At 43.6% G+C, this 19,954-nt stretch overlaps 1 protein-coding gene across 6 annotated transcripts in view; it reads right to left on the bottom strand.

The window, feature by feature from the left end:
• Positions 1 to 8,179: 8,179 nt before the first annotated feature.
• The window catches only part of Add2 (adducin 2), a 107,381-nt gene continuing 95,606 nt past the window's right edge, over positions 8,180 to 19,954 (bottom strand). For all 6 annotated transcript variants that reach the window (XM_074049918.1, XM_074049920.1, XM_074049919.1 and 3 more), the window contains exon 16: positions 8,180 to 14,555. In XM_074049918.1, coding sequence (XP_073906019.1) covers positions 14,248 to 14,555 — 308 coding nt within the window. In that variant the 3' untranslated portion in view covers positions 8,180 to 14,247. The remainder of the gene's footprint in view (positions 14,556 to 19,954) is intronic.

Genomic DNA, 19,954 nt, shown 5'->3' on the forward strand with positions numbered 1-19,954 from the left:
CAGAATGTCCTTGATTTAAATGTTATCTTGTTCCTTTCAAAACCACAACAGCTTCCGAAACCTTCCACCTAGGAAAGCCAACCTGTTCTAGCCTCAATATGTTTTGTGACAACCATGGCCAAAGAGGCCAGATTTTATTCTGCTGTGTGTTGCCCTCTGCCCCTCCCGGGGCTTGGTGGTAGGGGAAAAAGAGGGATGGATGGGAAGTGTCTTTTCTCCCTTCGATATTTGGAAAGATTGATTTTATAATTAATGATGGTACACTTTAAATGAGTGCCTGCAAGACTGCGCAGTACCACAGCCCTGACCTTCCAGGAGTGCCTGTGAATAAGAAGCCAGGAGAGAACTCTGGTGTCAAAGAGGAGACTGTCTCCTCACCAGGGTGAAACCTGGTGACAGGACCTGCCGCAGTTCACTGGGCACAGAGATGCACCTGTTACTTTTAATCTTTTGGTCAGTTTCTACAAAAGAAATTAATTTCTAATGAATATTCTATGTAGCTAGTGAGACTCTAAGACAGAAAGCAAGATTTCCTCAAAAGTAAGTCATTGTTCTGTGATCATGTGCAGGGTCAGGACGCAATCTTGGACCTGTAAAACCAAATACTCAGGGGCTTTTAAAATCCCTCCCTTTTGTAAGTTCCTGCTGCAGTTCTTCATTTAGGGGTTCACTGGTGATAATAACAGAAGCTAGCTCAGAACCCTTATCTTATGCCCTGCTGTGTTCTAGGAGCTCGAAACACAGCAATGTGTTTTGTGGTAACAATAGCCAAATGAGACGGACACCATATTAGATCTACTTTACAGGGAGGACACTGAATAGCAAGGCAGCGAGTAACTGGTGGTACTGGGACTCGAATCCAAGGAGCCTGGCTCCAGAACTCCTTTCAGTCCCTTACCTGCCCCCTCATTGTGTAATAGGTACAGGTCAGGCCAGCAGATAGCAATACTGCTGCCAAAATGCAGGTGGGCTCTTCACCTGGGAGAAGATGTGCTAGGATTTGTGGATGTGTGCATTTTATTGGAGAAGGAGTCTTTAGCTCTTGGTACTTTCTTGATCCCAAAAGGTTAAAAACCAATAGCAGTCAAGAGCTGGGGGCAGGAGGGAAGGGGATTCTAGCCTTGGCTGTATTGCTAAGTAGCAATGTGACCTTGGGTATATGTTTTTATCTCTGTACCTCAGTTTCCTTATCTGCAGATTGGAGGAGGGGCAGTAAACTATGTGATCTCAATGACTTCTAGCTTTAATATTCCACTTCTCTAAGTTAGTTTGGTAAATGTCTGAGTCCCTATCATGTACATTTCAAGGCCCTGGGGCTAAGCTAAGGGAGGAATAAGACTCACCTGTGCCTCAAGAACCTTGAGTTATTTTAAGGGAAAATGGCCTCTAACTCTCATCTTCCTTGAGGACAATTGGGGGCTGGGAAAGCAAATAAGCACAGTGATGTTGGGACAATACCCTGATGGTGACAAAGAAGGCAGAGCCCTTTGAACAATGACAGCCATGGAGTTTGGAAATGGTAGAGAACGCTGACCTGAGCTGACCTGAGCTGCTGTGAACTGGGCATGGTGGAGCCTAAACAACCAATGGAAAGAAACTAGAAGTCATGATCTCAACTGTACTCCAAGATTGTAGGTCATAGGCCATGGGTGATATTTATAGACAAAATAACAAGTCTATAGGCTCAGAGCAAGAAGCCAGGGGAAAAAAACGCCACTGTTTATAGCAGGATTGAAAATATCACATGGAGGCTGGAGTTAGAGACTGGTAGTCTTCTACTAGAAGCAGCTACAGTGTTTGGGAAATGGCTAACAGGACGAAAGTACCTCCCTACCTGTCACCAGGAAGTAGCCACCCAAAAATGCAATCTTTGTAAAATAAGTTATAATTCTGAGCTGGATCACCTCTGGATGATCTGATAAAGTCAGTTTTCCTGCCCAACAACAGGGAGAGCCAAGATGGCAATGACCCAGCCAATAGGCTAGCACTGTTCTGTGCCTATATTTATCATTTGTCAGTAGCCAGGGACAGGAGGGACAGAATTGAAACAGCTTACCATGAAGAATTTGACTCTCTGAGAGGGTTCCAGGTCCCACTACATTTCAGTATCACTGTGAAGAAACTCCTCATGCATTAAGATCAATTTAAGGCAAGGGAGGCTTGGTTTTTTTCAGTCTTTATTCATTTGTCAAATCAACCAGCATCCTAGACCAGACCAGAAAAAGGGTTTGTCTTCTATCCTTTGTTATAGCAAAACATTTCCCACCCAAGCCTGTGGTCAGATTCTGTTTTTAGTGAACGGGAAGGTGCGTCTCACACTGCCTTCTCAGGAATCCTCAGAGAATGACCATTGCTTCTGGGCCACTCCTTAGGACTTTGGACAGCAGAACTGACCTTAGACTCCAGCAAGAGGGGTTCTGCCCTGAGCTCTGTACTTCACAGAGCCTTTCCGACTCTTCTTCTGGCCATCTTTCCATGGGGGTGGTGTCATCAAGGCCAAAGGGCGCTGGCACTATGCTCTGGCTATGTAGGACCCCAAATCCCTGCCCAAATAGTCTCTATCCACTGCCTGTGTCAGGGTCCATATCCCCCCAGGATTCACAGGGTGGCCAGAAGGCAGCTGTCTGCACGGTGGGTGTGGATAGAGCCTAAACATAAGATCTGGTGTCTAGCTGGGGGCACACAAGAGCACTGTGGTACAGTGTAGACCCAGCATTGAGAAGAGAAGGGTAATAGGCCTCAGACCAGGGGCTAGAAACTAGGGATCAACACTCCTGTGCTGCCATCTTTCCTGTGGAACTCTGGGAGTCTAAGAATTCTGAATGAATCAAGTCTTCTCAGATCACTATGAATGTCTATTTTTAAAGGTAGAAGGATAGACTATATCTAACTTTAAATGCTTAACTTAATTGGTGATGTTTCAATGTTTAGCTACATAGTAGGTGAGCCTCCAGTCATATTCTAGCCCTGCACCCCAAATGCTCAGAGCAGTTCGGTTGGCCACAGATGACCTTTGTTGATGCTGAGATGGTACTAGGCAAAGAGCCGCCTCTGGAGATGAGAGACTCCTGAGGCTCACTCTGAAGTTAGGACACTATGAACTGATAAAAGAATATTAGCTGAGGTTGTCAACTTTATTTGGTGTGGTGCCATGGTGTGTGAGTGTAGCTGTGGACATGTATGTGGATATGCATGATTCTGTGTGTGCTTGTGTGTGTGTTGGGGAGAGGGGTCTTATACATGTGCTTATGGATGCATTAGTTTGAAAACTAGTAGAAGCTTCTGGGGGAAAACAAATGATCAAAAGCCAACTTATAGAAAATAAGTTGAAAATTTTATGGTGTCCCCCAAGGAATAATCAAAAGTAAAGCAATTTTCAACAATCAAAACTCAGTCCCCCGAATTCTGATATCACCGGGGTGAACTGGGACCACTGGGAAGGCTGCCAAACAGATGGGCACCCAGGAAGTTGGGCTGAGAGTACTAGATACTAGGTAAGTGTGAAGAGCTGCTCAGACAAGTATATAAGATATTATAAGGTCTTAAGAGCTCATTCCTCATCCTTAATCCCTTTGCTGGTGACAAAAAAAAAAAAAAAAAAAAAGACCAAAGTATATGATAGCACTGCTGGGAGCTAGCTGCTACCTGCCAAAAATTGGAAGGATTTCTACTTGGGACTGTCTGGAAAGTGGAGGCAGAAAAAGGAACTGTTGCCCCCTGGTGGGCATCTTTGGTAGTGGCAGTGGAAGAGGGCCAGTCCTAGGTATGAGTGAGTGGCAGGGCAAGGTGGTTACTTGTGTCCTGGTAGTTGTTTTTTTGGAACTATCCCATGGCCATTAAAAGTAATGTGCATTCTGTTTGTCTATTAAATCAGGTGTTTTTATTGTTACATTCTTTAAATCCTCTATATTCATATATACATATATATATATACATTTTTTTTCTTCTTGTTTACTTAACTGTGAGGAATAAAGGCATGTTAAAATCTCTCACCTATCATTGTGGTTTGTCTATTTCATATCCTCTATTTCACCTTCATTTTGAAAGAGATTTCTCTCGGTATGAATTTCTAAGTTAGCAGGGTTTTTTCTTCAGTTCTTTAAATATGTTCTACCTCTGTTTTCTCACTTACTTTCTTTCAACAAGAAGTTGGCTGTTATCTTCATCTTGGTTCCACTATACATAGTCTTTTTGTCATTTCTTTGAAGATTTTCTCATTACCACTGGTTTTGAGCAGTTTGTTAATTATGCACCTTAATTGTAGTTTTCTTGCATTTGTGGGTCATTGAAATTCTTGGATCTGTGGATTTATCATTTTTTTAAAATCAAATTTGGGGAAATACTGGCCATTATTTCTTTGAATGCCTTTTCTATCTTTCCTTTTTCTACTTCAGCAACTCCAAGCACACATGTATTAGGTTGCTGGAAATTATCTAACAGCTCGCTAACATTCTGTTCATTTAAAAAATCCTTCTGTGTTTCATTTTGGACAGTTTCTATTTCTATGTCTTCAAGTTCACTGTTCTTTTCTTGTTAAATATCTAATCTGTTGCTAATCCTATTCAGTATATTTTCATCTCACACATTGTAGTTTTCATCTTTAGAAGTTTCATGTCTTTGCCGATACGTCCTATATAGTTACTTAACCTTTGAACACATAGAATAGAGCTGGTATAACTTGCCTGATGAATCTAACATCTGAGTGAGTTATAGGTCAGTTTTGATTGAGTTTCTCCTCATTATTAGTTATGTCTTCCTGCCTCTTTGTATATCTGGTAAATTTATTAAGATGTCAGACAGCATGAATTTTCCTTCTTGGGTACTAAACAATACTATATACTTACAGTTGACCTTTATTTTGTCATGCAGTAAAGTTACTTAGAAACAGTTTGATGTTTTGGGATCTTGTGTTTAAGATTTGCCAGACAGGGCCAGAGCAATATTTATTCTAGGCCTAATTATTCCTTACCACTGAGCCAAGATAGAGTAGCCTTCTCTGTACTCTAATCCTGAGCCCCACGAAACATGAGGTTTCCCAGTTTGCCTGGTTGGAACAGGCACTCCTCCCAACCCTGTGCTGGCACTAAACACTGTTAGTCTCAATCCTCTTAGATAGATAGTTATTTGCTTTGTTCACACACATGTGAAGTCTCTCCCTTCCAATATTCCATCCTGCAAACTAAGCTACCTTATGTCTCAGAACTCTCAGCTCCACATCCAACTCAGAGAGGATGCCAAGCTCTGCCTCACCTTCCCTACTTGTGACCTACAAATTCTTTTATGGCCCTTCTTTGGGACAACTGTAGGGTTTGCTTCAAGTATTTCCATTTCCCTGGTACCACTGTCCTTCATTGCTGCATGCAAAGTGTTTGGAAGATCATGGTTTCATATATTTTGTTCATTTGGGGGTTATTTTAGGCAGCATGGTACTGCATCTTAGTTGGATTTCAATCGACTTTTCTTTGTATGTGCATGGCTCTGGGGATTGAGCCCAGGGCCTCTCTCATGTTAAGCAAATGCTCTACCACTGATCTACATCCCTGGCCCCTTATTCATTTTTCATTGCTTTTTCTCTTTAATGATTTGGATGATTTATAATTTTTTAATAAATTTTTAAAAATCATCTCCAAGCTAACAACTGTTATGGACTGTTTGTGCTCCCTCTCCAAATTCACATGTTGAAATGAATTGACACTATTCTAGTAATTCAAAAAATGAAATGATCTATTAAGTTCCTTTTCTCAATAATGTAAAATTCAGTGTGTTTTACCTCCCTGCTGTTCCAAATTATAATTTATAATATATATTCTAATAATTACCTTTAAACACCACGTTAGTTTGTTAAACTAGCAATGAGAAATTGACTTAGCTAGACATCTAGTTTAACTGCTCACTACCTTGTTTTAATTGCGCCCTTCATGTCCTTGAGTTGCTTATGTTAATTTTCCAGTCCAACTGGACACACGATTGGCTAATTCTTTTCAAGTGGTGGATTTGGGATCCTCTCATGTCTAAACTTATGTTTCCCTCATTGATGGTCACCAGGGCTCAACCTGCTACTGATGGCTTATGTCTTGTTTTAAAATACTAATCACTAAAAAATATTTTCTTGATTTTTTTTTTCCTGCAGTACTGGGGTTTGAACACAGGGCCTCATGCTTGTGAGACAGGCACTCTACCACTTGAGCCACTCCACCAGCCCTTTTCTTGATTCAAAGTGCTCCTTTTCTTGACTCTCCAATCTTTCTAATGAATGCAATATTGGATTTGTGTCACTTTTCTCCTGCTTTTTGAGTAACTGAGTTTTCCTGATGTTCTAGTTCCTAGACCTAGATTGGTCTTCTGTTGAATTACAAAATCAGTATCATATTGCTTTTTCATGCTTATCCTTAACAGAATGTGCTCTCTATCCAGATTAGAGTTCCTTCCTGTCATAGAGGTGTGCCCCCCCACCCTGCCATGTGAAGGTTAAAATGAGAAGAAAAAGAAATTTCTAATTTTTATGTTTATACTACTAGATTCAAGATTGAGTTATCTGTGTGGCAGTGGTAGAATCCACAATAACTTAGCTGGAAGTTTCCTTTTTTGTATTCATGTGGGTATCCAGGATTAACAGAGCACCCTTCTGTGATTCTCTCAGTATTCTGGTGCAGAAGGGCCCCTTCCTCCCCCATTCACGTTCTTGTTTCTTAAACCTTGCAACACAGTTTGAGCAGTATGAACCCGGTACCTTACTTACTGTTCCTAGGGTAGGATTGGCCTCACCATAGTTTCCTTGTGTCCCCTGCCTGTCTTAACCTGCCATTTCCCTGCTAGCTCTGAGTGGGAGCTGATTTCCATCATGGTCTCTTCGCCTTCCTCCCCAGGTGGATGCTTCGTTCACATGTAGTGATTGCCAGAGTTGGCTGGCAGTAAATTCCATTTTCCTCCTACACTGAATACATCTTGGAGTGTTTCTTGCAAGCAGGGGACACTTTGCTTCATGTTTTCATCCTTTTAAGTCACCACAGTGGAAACAGGAGGACTGTGACACAATGAATCCACACATGGGTTCATATCATCATGTTAAGGGTACAGCAAGCTTTACATCACATTGACTATCATCCTTGACTTGATCAGTGTACACAGCTGTGGGGACAGATTAGTCCCACCTGTTCTTTACAGGTGATTTTTTTTTTTTTCTGGGTGACCAGCAGAGGGGAAACAGACATTTTGTCTGTTAGGCAGGTAGGTTTGACCAGGTAGGTGAGGGCCTAGATTTCCTGCTGGAACAGGAGCCCATGGGAGCTGTAGGGAGCCTGAATGCAAATGGAGGATGGTGGGATTCTGACCTTGATGTGGGAAACAGACATTTCCAGACATGGCCTGGGAGTAAGGAGAGAGTCTGCTTTTATAGCACGTTACTAAGGGCCTTTGGGCCATGGGAAGTAGTATGAAGAACAAGGATTTGGTTACCAAGAAGACCTCCATTTGAATTTGGACTTCATGATCTATTAACTTGTGGCCCAGGAAAATTCTTCTTATTTCAGTTTTGGAGCTGCGTTCTCATCTGTAAAGTAAGAAGTTTTAACAGAACCACACATAGGGATTATAGGAGTTAAATACTGAAATAGTATCTGACGTGTGTGTGTGTGTGTGTGTGTGTGTGTGTGTGTGTGTGTTTATGCCCAACAAATCCTGGATGTCCTCCATACTTTCGGAGTAAAGAAGAGCTGGGAGGAACTAAAATGGGCTCCTTCCTCTTCTCTTCCATTTTCCTCTCCTAGTAGGCCATTCTGCTTTGCCCATTTGGGGTGACTTACCTCTCCCTAGCCCTCTGATGCTGGCCTGACACCCAACTCCATTCCAGCCCACAGGTATGCCACAGTGGGACTGTTCACACATGTGTTTGCTTCTGCACCCTCATCCCAACCCACCTAAACCCATCTTCCTCCACAGAGATGCTTCAAATCCACTTGACCTTTCTCTTCTCAGAGAACTCTTATATTTTATGACCTCCCTTCCCATGTCAGAATTCAATTATACATGTGTTCAGGGTCAGCTTCCATGCGTGAGAAATCGTCACAAGGGTATAAGCTTCCTGTGTGGTCAATGTTTCCATAAATGGACTCCCTTTCTGACTTCTGCTTCTCTGGAAGCCAAGAGAACTAGGTAGATGACAGAGATGGATCACACACACTGGGAAGCCAAGCACGTAAGATTTACTAGGGTAATATCCTCAGGTGAAATAACAGCACATACATACATAAATCCATGGGCAGAAATACCACCCCAGCAACACGGTCAGACACCAAAGCAGCAGAAGGGCTCAGGAAGTGACTTTGGAAAGTTCTCGTGAAAATCAAAGCACAGCTTTGGTGCTCAGAGATTCAAACAGAAAACTATACAAAAACCAACCCATATATATATATATTATATATGTGTATATATATAAAATTGCAAAATAAAAGCCCAAGAGACTAACCATCCATCTGCATGTCAATGGCTCAAAAAGTGTTAGCATAGAGAAAGGCAAAACCATTTGTGGGAACAATGCACGATCCAGGGGGCCAGCATTTCAGTAGCAGGAAGAATATTTACATGGAACCCCTATTTGAAACCTCACAATACTAGGAAAAGCTAAACACAGACAATGTATGTACAAGGGAAGACAGTAAGTCATACTCTCGGATGACGATTGTCAGACACACACGTTTCACTGAAACCATCCACAGCTCTAGAGAACACTGCACTCCCTGTCTACACTGGGTTCCTGCTACCGTACACCCCAGCAGACCTTCCTAGGCTCTGGACTGCTTGTTCGTTCTCCCCACCTTGACTCTTCCCAGGAGAGGGTGAACGCTGGGACTCAGCACATGTCACAGGATCATAGGAATTTAAAGGTGGGGGCAGTCCTGGGGTATCAAATAATCACCCACAAAGCGGGACCAATACGCATGAGTTGGAGCTGAAATGAAGGAATGGGGTAAATCTTCCCATCGTATAAGGGGTTGTGATGTTTTTCAAGAGTGACTCCTCTGTCCTTGGTCCAACTGTATCTTCCTTCTGATTCACATTAAAAAAGAAGGGCTGGCCTTTGGGCTTTAAAAAGTTACATAAGATGATTTTCTGGAAGGGAGAAGAGTTTAGGGTCTTCCTTTAGGTAGTCTACCACCATCCCCTAAACTCTGGCCTTGTCTACACTAGAGTTAAGGGAAGTGTTCTCTTACAGCACCCTGATGCTGAGTTCCTGATGAAGACTCCTGGTGTTTTCTCATGCTGAGGCTGACCCTAATTGCACCTGAATCTCTCCTGCATCAGCCAGGATCTTCCTCCATCTTTGGGCCTCAATTTCCTGTAGTGATGACCCAACTTTTGAAAAAATCTTGAAGGCAAGTGGCATCAAACATCACCTTGGCAAAGTCTTCTACCACCTAAGTATGCAAGCCATACATCCTTGTTTTTACTAACACCCCCAAGTGGAGGTTCTTCTTAAGTGTTCCCAGAAAGAGAAGCCTAGCTTCCAGGGAACTATCTATCTAAAAATGTGAAAGGTGCTTTCTCCAATAAAGGACACTCTTTGTGGGTGAGTGCACTTCTCCAGAGAGAGGCAAAGGAGGTGGGTGTGCATTGGTGACAGAGTTCTATGTGTGGGCTCTCATCTGTCACAAAAAAAAGTGTGCCACATCCAAATAGATAGGTTGGCTGGCTCAGGCTTTGGAACTAATTACACTGTCATGTATGCTTTCTTACATTATCGTGCAAGTGGAAGTGTGCACAGAGAGCAAGTGCGCATATTTTATGAACTTAAATGTCACCTCAGGCCTCTGCCTTCTTGAATTAATTCACCCTGGGGTTCTCACAGTAGGAACATGTATGGTGTCCTGTTAGGTTTTGAGTTGTGGGGTACAAAGGGCATAAGGTTATCTTCTCCCTCATCTCTTCTCAGACTCTTTGAGTTTTGTGGTCTTGGAGAGTTGAGGTGGGCTGTTTCTCTGTGCTCAGAGTCAGTTGCAACACTGTGCCAACCAACCAAGAGCTTCTGGAGACCCACACATGTAAAACAAGTAGGAGTGTTTTCTCGTCTGTTCAATAGTCAATAACTAATTACTCTCGGCCAAGAACTAGAATATAAAACTCACATGAAAAACCAAAACCAAAACCAAAACATGGCATACTGGTGTATGACGGGCTATCTCTATTCATAACTTTTTAGAAAAGTCCAAACATATTTAACCTTTTAGACTTCCAGAAGTGAATCATGCCTTTGGGTGAAGGGTTCTTTCAACCAAAGAAATGGATTTTCAACATTACTTCTCATGTTGACAAGAGCAGTGGCCCCCTGTTACCACAATGGCAACATCTGAATATTCATCTTGCCATATGGCCATCCCACAACGGACAGGATTTCAAGGCTCAGTCTACATGATTTGGTGACATAGGACAGTACTTTATAATGGGGTTCTTACTGTGAGAACTTAGTGCTCCTCGTTTAAATCCCTCAGGTCCTTTAAATAGGATGTCAGCTGTCCACAGAGGAAGAACCTCATTTTAGTTACAAGAGTGTTGATGGAGAAATTTTTATGCATACAAACTGGCTGAAGTAGGGCAGTAACTTGGGTTACCTGCAGGCCAGGAGGCTCTGATGGAGCCCGACCTGGGTTTAGGCAGAGGGCTGCTCTTGGCGTGCTTTTTGTAGTTTGGGGGAAGTTCACATGGTATGGACGTTCCCTCCACATCACAACTGGCTACCAGCTACCAGTGCATGAAGTCATCAGAGTCAAACTTGTTTCTCTGTAACTTCTCTTCTCCTTCCTCTCTGCCCCTTTTCCTGCCCACTTTCCCATGAAAACAGGTTCAGAAACCTCTCCACTCCCAGGTCAGCCAGACGCCATGTAGCAGACTGGATTAGATTTTTTTTTTAAATCCTTTTCTTTGACATATCCAAGCAACGTGAACATGTTGCTTATATATTCTAAACTCACAAATAACTCATTTGCTCCAGCCTGATAGCAAACTTCAGCTAACTATCATACAGAGCTAAAGAGATTTCATTTTATCCACCCTCATAGCCTGTGGTTTTGTTATTGCTTTTGGGGTTTTTTGGAGGGGCAGGGAGCGACTGCATATCTGTTTTCAACAGCAATCAGAGCACATCCTCTATCCTGGAGTTAAGCCCACCACATCCTCTGTAGACGGGGAAAGAAGAAAAATTGGTAGAATGGCTCCACACCTCTCCCAGCAGTTCTATACCCAAACAAAATCGATCAGAAACTGTATACTAAGCATTAGCTCTTTGACTAGTTCCCTCTCCTGGTTGAACAATCTCTCTTAAGATACTTTATCTAAAGAATTTTATGGAAAGGAATTCTCAGATGGAAACTCACTACTTGGTATAGAAGATAATGGGGTGTGAGACAGGCCATCAAACCTGTTTCAGTATTGATATTTCAGAGAAGCATCCATATTTCTCAGGCTTCCCGCACAATCTCCACTCAGCCACCCAAGGGATTCTTTTCCAAGTAAGTCTATTCATAGCTCTACCTTGATGAAAAAACCCTCACTGGCTCCCAACTCTGTATGATAAAGTCCAGGTCCTCCATAGTTTCCACAAGTTTCCTTTTGCTCCAGCCCTGTCTACCTATGATGCAAACTGCCCCCTGCCTCATACTTTCTACTTGGCAATACTGCATTACTCCATGGAACACACTCCCAGGCCTTGGTGCATTTTCCTCTCTCACCATGGAATACCTTGCTGACTCTTGTTCTCCTGGAAAGCTCCTCTTTGTTTTGCAAACCTAATTCAGCCGTTGTTCCTTTCAGAAGGGTTTCTCTGGCCTCCACGGTAGTCAATCATACCTTTATACCACCTCCATACCCTTTCTCATTTGTAATTTATCTACATGCCTCCCAGACTCATGAAACTCTTGAACTGAAGAACTGAGTCCTGGCCTCATGCCTGTCCGGTGACCGAAACACAACGCACGATTTCTGAATACATGAGGGATGAACACATTGGTAAATATGAGGTGTACTCGTGGCGGAAAGTCCAAGGATGATGCTCCAGCAAAGCCCCAGCATTTCCACCTAAGTGAGGCCTCACTGCCACGAAGGGATAAAGAGAATTTGCTGCATGCAGAATCGATGACACCATCTCTGAGCAACAATACTCACACACAAAAAAGTTGCACTCCTTCCTTCTCTCATTGTTCTTTGTCACTCACCACCCTAGTGACAATGATTGCTTTCTTTTAATGTCAGCATAATGCCTGATGCAAACTGGATGCTTAACAAGTATTATGAAAGGATGAATGAATGAATAAATGTGAAATCTATTTTTTAAGAAGGCGTCAAAGGATTGGCTTTTAAGGGCATTTCCCATATGACAGGTTTTTCTGAGGCATTTTTTTCTGCTGACCATTGGGGAGTCCATAATAAGACTTGACCCAAACAGGAAGCAGAGCAGAGAGAGAGGTCTGGGGCAGCAGTTAGGAATCTGCACTAAGTTTTCAGCATTGGGTTTTCCTTGGTCAAATGTCAGTTTCCTTCTTTCTCAAGACATAGCCAACTATGGATGGCATGTCCTGCCCCAATCAGAAGGCGCTTGCCTCTCCTTTTTCAGCGGTCCAAATGGGTATCACCACAGTCCACATTCACCAGGAACAGCATGTGCATCAATAAAGATGGACACAGGTAGTTTCCTACCTTCATTTCAAGTGAAGTGGAGACCAGTCACAGAAATGGTTCATAGCCTGAAACAATCATCCGTAGGGATTAGCTATCAATAGAGCTATCAAGAGCAAGGGCTCGGGGCTCAAAATGACCTGAGTTCAAATCCAGACTCCAGATCTTTCTAAGCAAGTCAGTTATCCTTTTGGGGGTTCAGTTTCTCATCATAAAATGGGAATAATCTTATCCACCTCACGAGATTATTATGAGGATTAGTTGATAGCACATTTGAGAAGCCTGCACAGTGTCTATAGCTGGTAAGTGCTCAGAAATGGAAAACTATGATTAAGAACATTCAAAAATATTTTTTACAATAATTAGGACAAAAAGAAGAAATATTCTTTGAAGATGCTGTGCTTTAAAGAGGATGGATTGTCTAGGAGTCAACAATGCTTATTAACCAATGCCCCATGGAAGAATATGGGAAAATAGTGTTGGCATTTAAATGATACCTGTGGCTATTACCAGGACCCAGATGGACAGAGAGTGACAGGGTTGGGAACACCCAAACATTTCTCTGAGAACTGTGAAAAACTCATGCCTGATTCTCCTCTGTTAGAACCAGAGTAACTCAGAGTTGGAGCCTCAAAGGATAAAGGTGCCAAGAGTAAGATGATAGTTCTACTCTGTGAGCAAGTGCTCTTGGGTTTGAGAGAAGATCGTGGGACCCCTGACCGCTGGACAGGAGTGTGGCTGGTATAGCCACATCGAGACAGCATCTACCATGCTACTTTGATCCTCCTTGTACCCCTCAAAGCCCACAGAAGATTTAAATATCCCAAAATTTCAGCCCTAAGCATGAGACAACTTCTTCTTATGCTAAATTTGGTTTTAGTTTTGAAGCAGTTTGAGGTGTACAATACAAACAGGTCAAGTTGCTGGCCTCATATTGACTAAATGTCTCCAATCATCAGGCTTACGTGGCGTTCCCTTGTCTGTCAACTCTTACAACACTCCCATCCATTAGTCAAGAGGTTCCATGAAGAAAGCTCAGGGTTAGTGTTTGGGGAAGTACAAGCTAAGCCATCAGCCTTGGGGACACAGGTTAACTTCTTCTATTGTGGGGACAGGTCAATTTGTCTGGTTACTTTGAGCAGCTGGGCAGGGACCAAGGTGGAAAAGAGAAGCTTGTTTCTTAGTGTGGAGACAGCTCCATCAGCACAAGATGGGATTCCTGGGAAGAAACAGGCCTTATTCTGGGGAAGCCTCCACCTGTCTGATTTTTCTGAGCCTATTTCTGGCCTTCCTTCCCTGGGCTCAGATTGGAGGGCAGCACCCTAACAAAGGTGGCCCATGACTAGGCAGTGTAGTTAAGTAGAGAGAACTGGACTGGGGCCAGGAGGCCAGAACTTTAGGGCAGACTTGCCAGGAACGAGCTGTGTGACCTTTGGCAAGTCACCTGATTTCTCTGGAGTAACTGTAAAATGAGATCTCTAAGCCCCCTCTCCGAATATAATCCCGGGTCCCTTCCAGGGACAGAGCTGGGAGTAGGGAAGGGAAGATGGGGAGGGTGCACATGGGAGTCCCTGGTGCCACAAATCAGGACTCCACTTTCTCCTTCTTTTTGCTCTTTTTCAAGAAAGAGGGGGTTCGGAATTTCTTTTTCTTCTTTGAGGGAGACTTGGAAGGTGAGCCCTCTGGAGACATGGGGCCGCTGGTGACAGACTCGGTTTTGTCCTTAGAGGTATCAACATCCGTGTCAGCGTTGGTGGTCATCTGGCTCAAACCTCTGCTGAGGATTTCCTCTGCGGTCTGCTCTTCCTCCCTCCCATTGATCACCACCCCTTCTTGTTGGGTTGTTTCAGGTTCTGTGGTGGCTTTGCTTGTTTCTGTCTTCTTAGTACCTTCTAGAAAAAGATCAAAAGGCATGACTTTAATGATTTAATTCAGGTGAGAGTATCCAGCTGGGGTCAACAGAACCTCTTCTAGGCTATTTTATTTGGTAAGTCTACAGCTATAAGAGGGACATACTGACATGGTGTGGGGAGCAGGAGGGCTCTCAGAAACAAATGAGGGTTCTCATCCAAACCCTGTACCCCTTCCACATGGCCTGCCCTGGGAAGCACACCCTGGGCAGGGCAGTAACACAGTACTCTTGTCTACACATCTACAGATGCTGATGCCTGAGCATGGCAGGGGCCCAGCAGGGGCCCAGCAGGGACTCAGTTCAGAGAATTTCTAGGCATAGAACAAGGAAACACACACGAGAAGAGAAAGTGTTGGAAGGGGGAATGAATATCATATACACCTCAGAGGAAGCATCTAAAAATGTTGTAAGCAGCCCAGTTTTACTAGTAAAACTGGGGCAGAAATGAAACCCATTTCATTCTTATGCCAGTGAGGCACTTAGGAAAATACAGAGCATCATCCCAGGAGGCAGAGATGGGAAGGCAGAGGGAGGATGGAATTGAGTGGCATAGACCCCACGTTTCCATGATATAAGAGTTTTCCAAAAGGGGTCAGCCCATTCAAGTGACCACCTCTTTATTCTGTCTGAGGATTACCAGGTACCATGTTCAAGGACAGAGCTGTTTAGACCCCAGAAACAAACCTCTGTCCACTGTCACCTCACCCTTTCTCCATGAAACCTTTGAAATGCCTGGATAAAGAGGGAGGAGGGAAAGTTGTAAAAACACAGGTTTTGAAAAGTAAAGACCATCTGGTTCCTTCCTCTCCATCTCACAGCTAAAACTGAGCACAGTTGTGCAATGGTGGCAGCCTCTGCTCAGGACTTCCTGCCTAGCATTCTTCTCACCTCAAAGGGCTGAAAGATGTGTCAGTGTGTGATGTGTTAGTGAGAGTGTGTTGTGTGTACTCGGTATATGAGTATGTGTGGTGTGAATGTGTAAGTGAGCTGTGGTGTGTATTGTGTTTGTGTGTATGTGAATGTGTGAGAGTGTATGTGTAAGTAGGTGAGATGTGTGTGTATATGGTATATGTGTGTGTGTGGGGGGGGTGTATACTGTGAGTGTGGTATGTTACTATAGTGACTCCTATTTTTCCCATTGCCTGGCCCATGTCCTGTCATTATCCAGCTACCAAGTTCTCCAGCATCCTGACTTCTACTGCCTTCTATTCCTGTGGCCATCACCTCACTGTGCTCCCAAATGCCACAAATGAGTCTGGACACAACTGTCTCTCTGTCCAACCTCTTCTTCCCACTTCTATTCCTACATCTATTTGGCCTCATTTACTTTCTGGTCCTTGGACCCCTCTCTGTCATCCCAACCTGTTTCCTACTGTCTGGAAGCTCTTTTTCTCTCCTCTCTGTGACCCCAAACTTCCCCTCATGTAATGAATCAGTTCGAATGTTTCAACTTCCTTAAAGACCTTGACTATCTCCATTCATACTTCTAGGTAGAATTTACCCCTCTGCCTTTTCTGCTTCCACTATATGAACTTTTATTGTAGCAACTGTGAAACTATCACAACCTGTTTTTCCATACCTATCTACTCCCCACCCCCCATCTCTAAACTGAAATAAAATAGGGAAAGACTGTGACTAATTATCTATGTAACTGGTTCCTAGAAGGTACTCAGAAAATGTCTGTGGAACTTATGAATGGTTGAATGCATGAGCTAATAAGTGAACATGTAAACAGATTTATTCTAACCAAGCTAATGACATAACCATATCCTCTTTCTTGCCTATCATAGCTTGAGTCTTCCAAGCTGAACTGGATCCACTTATGTAAAGACACCATTCTGAGTGCTGTCCTTTGTCTCCTGTACAGACTCCCCTGGTCCTCACTCTCATTTTCCTGGGGTCTTGAACTACCCATGGTTCTGCAACTTCAATCCAGGCATTCTGCAAATCCCAGGCTCTGGAACTTCAATCCTCATTGCAGTCACCTCTCTTGGAGAACACATTTGGATGCATTTCTAAACTTGATACTTGCTGTTCTCCCTTTAAGATGATTTGGGTACCTTGTCTAGAAGGCACCACAAGATGGGTTCCCACAACTCTGTCATTTGCTACCCTACTGGTGATGAGTGTCCCCATCCAACGGTGCCCTTCCTCCAAGACCTCATTCATATATCATAACCCACACCTGTTCTGCTGCTAACCTCATCCACAGCCCCTGGCATGTATACTAGTTTAGAAAAGCAATGCTCATGTCCTTCTTGCCATGTATAAAATGAGGATCATCCCCAGTGCATCCACTATGAGTTCAAAGAGCTCCCTCATTGTGAATTGTTTGGGGAGTAGTGGCAGCTAGAGGGGCCAGGTTCCCAACTGAGGTCACCACTCCCTCAACTATAGGGATGAAGACCACTGGAGGGTTCTATAGGCTGAGCAAAGGAGCAGTGGGGCAGGACTCCAGAAAGAAATGTATATTGGGCCTCTGGAAAGTCAATGACTGGCTCTGAGAGCCCACACCCTTTCTCTGTTAACAGCCCAGGAAAGTTAAAAAGTATTCTGGGAGGGACTCCAAAAACTAGGTACAGGTGGGAGCTCACACTCCAGCATCCTCTAAAAATCACTGATTTTTCCCTCCTGAGTGGGATGCATGGGGATCTGGGAATAGCGGACCTTTTGGGAGTGAGTGGAATGAGGCAAAGGCTTGGGAAATTGGGGGCTGTTCAAGAATGATGATCAGGAAGCTGTGGAAGAGAGAGAGGAATTGGGAGAGCATGTGTTTTGGGGCAAGATTGAACTCAGTACAGCTGGGTCCACTCCCAGAGCCTGTGAACTGGGGGACAAAGGACCAAAATGCATGTAGAGGCTAGAGGAGAAGAGAGGTTTCTGCAGGGAGACACTGAACTTGCCTGGACACTCTGCCTCTCAGATTTGATTTCTCAGTATCCCACAGCCTCCAGTCACAGATTGTTTCTTGGTCTACCAATATCCCTGTGATGCTTAATTTTATGTGTCAAGGTGATTGAGTTAAAGAATACACAAATGACTGGTAAAACTTTATTTCTGGGTATATCCATAAAGGTGTTTCTGGAAGAAGTTAGTACAGACTCAGTAGATTGAGTGAAGACCTATCCTCATCAATGTGTTTGGGTGTCCTCCAATCTGCTTAGGGCTCAAACAGAACAAGAAGATGGAGGAAGGTGAACTTTCCCTCTCTTCTTGAGTTGGGGCATTCATCTTCTGTCCTCACACATTGGAGCTCCTGGTTCTCAAGCCTTTAGACTAAGGGTGAATTACACCACTGGTTTTCCTGGTTCACCAGGTTGTGGACACTCTATCACGGGACTTCTCAGCCTCTGTAATCATGTGAAGCGATTCCCTCATAAGTCTCCTTTTAGGAATATACATATGCCCTATTTGTTCTGTTTCTCTGGAGAATCCCAATACAGTCCCCTTCCAGGAATGCCCACTGCCCCCACCCCCAGCTTCCTGGCCTTCACCCCTGGATAGCCCACTCCAATCTTACCTGCCAGTCCAAGTACGAATCTCCCCAAAATCTGGCTCAAGCCGCACTGTATCTGTGCATCTCCTCCTGACATCTGGCAATAATATTTTCCTCTCTAAACCTACTGTTTTCTTTAAATAGTGTCTTATCATCCAAACAGACTATTGAGCACAGGAACTCTGTTTCTGACTCCTCCGACACTATTCTTGAGCCTTTTGCCAAGTGAGTTCAGATGCAGTTTCCTCAGGTAAGGTCTTCCTTCTCAGTGGCTAGCACTTCTGTGTCTGTACTTGGGAGTGTGGATGTGGGAAGGAGTATGGACCTGATGGACCTGACTTGCTAACATCTCAGGGTCAAAGACATGACCACTGGCCCAGCCCACAACTCAGTGAGGTCCTCTCTTTGCAGCAGGGCCTCTGCTGGAAGCGTGATTTGCTGACTTCCTTCTGGACTCAAGGTCAACCAGACTGATCATGACTTATATCCCAAATGCATGGAGCATTGATGACTGCCATGAACTGTTTCATTTTCCTTCTGAAAATGATGCTCTTCATCATCAACAGAGAAAACAAATGTTCATTAAGGGACTTGGGACAATGATCTGGGACCTATGGGGACACAGGACTGGGTGATTATGCAGCAAGTCACAAAGGCCCACAGGGTGCTCAAAGAACAGAGGAGGGGAGCAGCTGAGCAAAGAGAACTGCCTCATGGTGATCAATGAACCAGATGCTGGCCATGAAGAGAGGTTGGCGATAGCATTTTTGTCTTGGTTTAAATTCTCAAACATCAGTGTCTGAAAGAATCACCTAGAGAACTTGTGAAAATGTAGCATCCCAGTCTTGTTTCCACAAAAGATTTTTGAAACAAAATCTTTTGAAATTTATGTGTGTGTATATAATTTAACACTGCAAATATATATATGCACACATATGTATATACAATATATAGTACATGTATATATAAAATATAGTATATGTAATATATATGTATATTTGCAATGTATATATATTTGCAATATATATATGCATATATATATGTGTGTGTGTGTGTGTTTAAATTTTTTGCAGTGTTGGGGATCAAACCCAAGGCCTCACAGAATGCTAGACAAGTACTCTATCCTGAGCTATGTACTCTGCCCATGAAATTTATATTTTTAGTAGGTCCTCAATTGGCCACACAATGGGCAATACAGGTTTAGAATGACACTTCTCCTCCCACATTTACCTCCCCAAAGGGAATATAGACGCTCTGTAATTCCCACCCACTCACCATGGTTGGGAAATAAAAGTTCCCTGAGTACCCAAATATACGTTCAGCGTGTGGTATAGCTGGTATGCAAATATGGCCCCTATGAATGATGTCTCAGGGTAGTCACATGCTGTAAAGTCTCTTTCCACACTGATCTAGGCTAGCCAGTGGCTCACCACAATCACTAGAATACAGAAGTGCTGCAGAGCCAGGTTCAGGCCAACAGCTTAGAAATGTCTGCTTTTGCAGTTTTAGAAGATCTAGGCCACTGTGTATACCGTCTGACTACCCTGATGGAGACATGAGGAGAGGCTGCATGCAGAGACCCTGAGATCACATGGAGAGACAAGGAGGGAGGGAAAGAGGAAGGGGAAGGAATGGGAAGGAGGAAGAGGAAGAATCCCAGCTGAGTCCAGCCTTTTGGCTGCCCCTGCCAAGGTGCCAGACATGAGTGTGCCATCTTGGAAGTTCTGGCCTAGTCAAGCTCCCAGCTGACTGCAGCCCCTGATGACATCTCATGAAGCAGAAGAACTATCAAGCTAAGTCCACTCAACTCCAGTCAATCCACAGAACTGATTTCCATAAAACTAGTTCTTCTTGTGTACCATGATTTGATAATTATCTAGCAC

The sequence above is a fragment of the Castor canadensis genome, chromosome 12, assembly GCF_047511655.1.
Source record: "Castor canadensis chromosome 12, mCasCan1.hap1v2, whole genome shotgun sequence".
Classification (NCBI taxonomy): domain Eukaryota; kingdom Metazoa; phylum Chordata; class Mammalia; order Rodentia; family Castoridae; genus Castor; species Castor canadensis.